The sequence below is a fragment of the Parasteatoda tepidariorum genome, chromosome X1 (genome assembly GCF_043381705.1).
Source record: "Parasteatoda tepidariorum isolate YZ-2023 chromosome X1, CAS_Ptep_4.0, whole genome shotgun sequence".
Taxonomy (NCBI): Eukaryota; Metazoa; Arthropoda; class Arachnida; order Araneae; family Theridiidae; genus Parasteatoda; species Parasteatoda tepidariorum.
This window is the reverse complement of record NC_092214.1, coordinates 57,059,294-57,064,686: the sequence shown is the minus strand read 5'-3', so window position 1 is coordinate 57,064,686 and position 5,393 is coordinate 57,059,294. Positions and strand designations below refer to the sequence as shown.

The following is a 5,393-nucleotide window of genomic DNA, read 5'->3' as shown; positions in this document are numbered from 1 at the left end:
AAATTGTTACATCTCCAAAATCTTTTTTTTTTTTTTTTTTTTTTTTTCGTTTTTTGTCGTCTGCGCATACTCTAAGTGACTTTCGTATGCTTACTAATTTTTTAATATCTCTCATAAAATACTTAATGAATTATTTTATAGATTTAGAAGTGAAATAAATTTAAAAGTGCCATTTTATAAATTTAGACGAAGAATTTCTCATTCATATCAATAAAGTTTAAAGCTTTCAGAGGTTTCAGAGACCAGCAATAAATTATGAACTAAAGAGAGTGTTTTTTAACAACCTATGACCAAAAAATATGGAAAAAGCTTGTAATTGTATCAATTACTTTGGTTATCTTTTGCACAAAACTGCACCACAAAAGTTCGTAAGCCTAGTTAAAAAATGTACGGAGAAGTTGGTATATTCGTAAAAAAAAACGTTTTTGTTTATGTTACATTTTCCTACTATAACTGCGAAAATATTCAATAAAGTAAACCAAAATTTTTAGAGTTATTGTTAATTATTAATAAAATATCATTCTAAAATTTAAAACAATTTTGTAAATTATTGCGCAAGAAAGGAGCATGTTAAGTAATCATTTCATACAAAAAACTCGAAAAACATTTATTTTTTTTCATTACTTTAATCTGAATCCTATTAAGTAAATTATGAAAAAAAATCTGATTTGAATATCTCAAAAATTTAAAAAGTTTTGAACAATTTTCAAGGCAGTTCTTGTAAATTTGGAAGAAAAAAAGCTGTGATTGGTATGGAAAACCTAAAGTAAAAATACTAGTTTTTTATATAAATATTTCCATATAAAATACGCTATGTTTACAAATATTTGAGCAATCATTGCATATATTAGACAAGGTAATTGACTCAAATAATTTTAGTTGAAAAAATACTGTGCTTTAGTATAAATATGTATGTAAGTAACAGCGGTAAAATCAATCTCAAGATTCAATACAACAAAGAAAAGACTATCAATGCTACTATATTTCTGCAGAGTTATGCATTTTCGCGATTGATTTAATAATATCCAGAAAAACAGAAAATGAAAGGTAAGCAATCTTTTTATACAAGGATGCTGTCAATATTGAAAAAAAAATATGTTTAAAACCAATCTATAAATCAACGAAAATTTCAGTAATTACAAAATATCATTTTTAATACAGTTAATTTTGTTCTTTATCTTAATATAAAATGTATACAAATTGAACATAAAATGCATATGAATTCTAGATTCTTTTCTAATACGAAATATGTATTTGTCGAAATCCAAAGCACAGAGACTCTTTTTGAAATTTAATTTAATTTTTTTCTTTATTTTTTTTCTTTATTTTAATTCTTTAATTTTTTTTAAATAAAATACCAAAAAATATTTTTAATATAATGAATTTCCAACTGCAAGATTTAAAAGTTTTTTTTTTAATATGTTACTATAGAAAATACTGTAAAAGTTACCTACGTTTCAAAAACATAAAACAGTAGCTCTCATTACTTACGATATATCCGTTTAAAATCAGCATGACCCCTTCATCCTCCAGTTGGTTGGGATGTATAGGAAATACTAGGCTTTATGCGTAAAATAACTATAAAAACCATTCTATAAAGTTCAGTTCATTTTCTAGTTTCTATCTGAAATAAGAGATGTCACCACTAAAGTTTGTTACTCAACTTCTTATTTATTTATTATCTTTAAGATCTATAGATGGCAGCTCCATCGAATAATTTATAAATCCTCTTCCTTTTCCTCACTTTTATCACGCATCATTTTTTCGCAATATGAAAAAAACTCCTGAGATTAATTAAAAATTATTCTTTATTGATACTTGTAAAATTTGTGAGTATTGAAATTTTTATGTCAAATTGAAAAAAATTTAGAAACTCCTGTGATTTGAAGTATTAAAGAATAATGTTTCATAAAAATCTTACATATTTTAATTCAAAGGTCAATAATTTTGATATTATTATAAAATTAAAATTATATATTTTGATAAATTTTTTATTTGTGTAAAATCTGATCAAATTTTGTCTCCTAGAATTTACGTTTTCCTTTATTTATAAATCATATATTTGTTTATAAATATATATTATAAATATATATTATAAATATATATTATAAATATATATGTATTGATATCCGAATGTATACGAATATATGGTATTTAAATTATTATATTATTTTTTCTTTTAATCCTGAAGAATTATATTACGATTCCAAATTTTTTAACTAAATATAATCAAGTCTATTGTTATAGGAAAAATAAAAATGGAGTTTTCGAAAACAAATTAGAATCTTTATTTAATGATTTTTAGTAAATGCAAATGCAATAATAGGAACATATTTCTTGTTCCAATATATTGGAATATGGTACTTTTTTAATAGAATTTTAGTTCTAAGACAGTCAATAAAGAAAACAATAAAAATAGGATTATAATTCCATCGAAATTTTTCTTTTCTTTAATTAGAGTATAATTTTATGCCTATTAGTACAGGAAATTAGAATTAGGAATAGAATTCAAATTCTAATAATTCCAAATATGGTATTCTTTTTAGCGGAATATTTATTCTATGACAACCAATAAAAAAAACTGTAGAAACAGTGATAGATTTCTAGCCCCGATGTGCTGAAATATGGTTTTTTTTTATATATATCGTATGGCTATCAATAAAGTTAATACTATCTACAAAGACTGCCTAAATGAAAAGAGGATAAGTGTGAAAGCATCAGAAATTACTGTAGCGTTAGTTGTGTCTCAATTCAAATTCATGAAGAAAGATTAAATTAAAGGCATTCAGGCCTTGTATAAATTGTTAATCTGTTCACGTAATAGCATATAAAGTGAATATAAAGTTAGGATACGGAGGATTCCTGTTCAACAAGACTTGACAGACAGTGATGAAGTACGCCTTTCACGATAACTTTTACAGCAATTGTTTATAACCATTTGTCTTAGTTCTAAATCGTATTAAACAGCAAACATGTGACGATAAATGTCCGCATTGCGCTAGCCTTCGACTTCAGAAATTCTTACTACTGCGCATTGTTTTGTAGACGCATATACCATAACATAACTTTATACTCACTTTAAATGTTCTTATGCGAACTGGTTGTCTCAAGCTGCAATGCAATCATTCTTCATATATTTATTTATAGCCCTGAAGGGTTAGTTATAACGTGTACCCACTTTTCCTTCATGTGAATAGAAAGCTCCTTGATATCAAACTAAATTAAATTAATTCTACCAAACATTTTTAAAAACGATTTCAATATTACTTTTTTTATTTAAAAACAATACTTTAAAGGTATCGATATTTTCTATTTTAGAGAAAAGTTGCCAAAACCCTTCGATTTGTAATCGAAACTGTAGAAACATATGATAAAGATGGAAATGGAGAACTTAATCCTGAAGAGTTAATGGATGTCCCTGTAATACAAAATGCTGTTAGGAACTTTATAGAAAACAAAGATAGTCGAGGTCAGTCCCAGTACGTATCATAATTTATTTTTTCTCTAAAACACTTGATATAACTAGTACTATAACACTATAAAACTATAAACTATAACACTAAAAAAGTATAAACTATAACACTATTTACTATAGCACTATAAAACTATAAACTATAACACTATAAAACTATAACACTATAAAACTATAAACTATAACACTATAAAACTATAAACTATAACACTATAAAACTATAACACTATAAAAAGTTTATTGAATTTCTTTTTATAATGATTTTGTATTCCATTTTTAATTGTCTAAAAATTCTTATTTTAGAATCCCATTCCTTATTTTAGAATTAGACATTGTTTTAAACAAGATCTCATAGAAAAATATTTCATTTGGTCTATACTTAGACAAAGAAAACAACTTTTTTGAAATTTGATTGTTTTTTTTTCATAAAAATTGGGCTCATTGTTAAACCATACACTTTATAACTTGAACAATAATATCATGTATATAAGGTGCTAATTTAAACTATGAGTTAATTTAAAATAGACCATAATATAGCCAAAATGGACTATACCAAAATTCAAGAAAATTCAAAATTCAATTATAAAAATTTCAAGAGAACTTAAAATGCGCAACAAAAAAGAGTTCAAGAAAAATTAATTTTTTCGATAATATGATTATATTTAAACCTAGGTGTGATTTCATCAAATTTCTAAAATATTAAGTTTTAGTTTGTCCTAAATGCACCCTTAATTTCTAAGGGTGTATTGTAACAAACTCTATTATTGTTCTAATTCTAATATTAAGATTTATCGCTGTTTTAAGTATCACATTTTGAAATTGTTCATATATATTTTTGAATATTTAAATGTTCTTAAAAGCACAATCTCATTTATACAGCAATAAGAGTTTCTCATTTATAGTTTTTAAAAAGTTGTAAAGTTTATCAGTCATGAGATGAGATCAGAAGCAAACTTAAAACTACCTCAGTGAGAGTTCATCTCTTGACAACAAGACAATACTTTTATTAGATTCATACGTTATTAATTTTTGCTTTATTTATAAAATTATCAATGAATGTATTTTCAGATATCCAAAAGGAGGAAGTGAATCAGAGTCAACAAACAAGGATCAAAACATATTCTTCGACGAAAGAATGATCATGAGAAAATGATGAATTATAAACGTCTAAAAAAGTTCTTGATTTTAAACATTTTTCTTAAATGTCTAGTCATTGCTAATGCCCGTTTTCTTACTCTATTGTATAATAAATATCATATTAAATATATTCTTTTATCATCTTTACATCTTTCACTATTTATTCACTTTATATTCACTCCATATATAGCTTTATAATACATAAAATCTTTTTATAAATATTCATCAATTTAAAATTTTATTTCTGTTTTATAATTATGTTATGCCAGTTAAGTATAGTATTATAAGTTACCCTATAATATAAAATTTATAAATAATCAAAATAATCCATTAAATCTAATATGATAATAATCATATCAAATTAATGTAATTAATTTGAGGCATTCTAAAGTTTGAAAAAAAATGCTGAAAGAGCATTTTTTGCAAATGGGAGTTTAAGTTTATTTTTAAAGAAGCAAATTACTAACCAAGTTTTAAAATCAAACATTTCGGTCAGAAAAAAAATCAAATGCAAATTTTTGTTAAATTTTAGAATTTCCAAATATTTGAACGACTTTACTTTAACATTCTAATTAATTTGAATTTAGCACGAGTAAATTGAATGCTATTTGATTTTACTATTTGCTTTTAGTTTCTGAATATGAGATCCCATGATATTTTTAATGGAATAAATCTTAAATATTTACTTTTTTATTTTAATGTTTTGCACAAGAATTTATCACATTTCCATATTAACCCTTTGACGCAGCTGGGACACTGATGTCCCTTTTACATAAATTTTTCT

At 24.3% G+C, this 5,393-nt stretch overlaps 1 protein-coding gene across 3 annotated transcripts in view; it reads left to right on the top strand.

The window, feature by feature from the left end:
• Positions 1–4,750, top strand: part of LOC107457478 (uncharacterized) — a 16,861-nt gene extending 12,111 nt beyond the window's left edge. For 2 of the 3 annotated variants that reach the window (XM_071187801.1, XM_016075643.4), the window contains exons 4-5: positions 3,319–3,479; positions 4,541–4,750. In XM_071187801.1, the coding sequence (XP_071043902.1) occupies positions 3,319–3,479; positions 4,541–4,625 (246 nt within the window). In that variant the 3' untranslated portion in view covers positions 4,626–4,750. The remainder of the gene's footprint in view (positions 1–3,318; positions 3,480–4,540) is intronic. The other variant, XM_016075645.3, reaches the window with a different exon arrangement.
• The last annotated feature ends 643 nt before the right edge of the window (positions 4,751–5,393 follow it).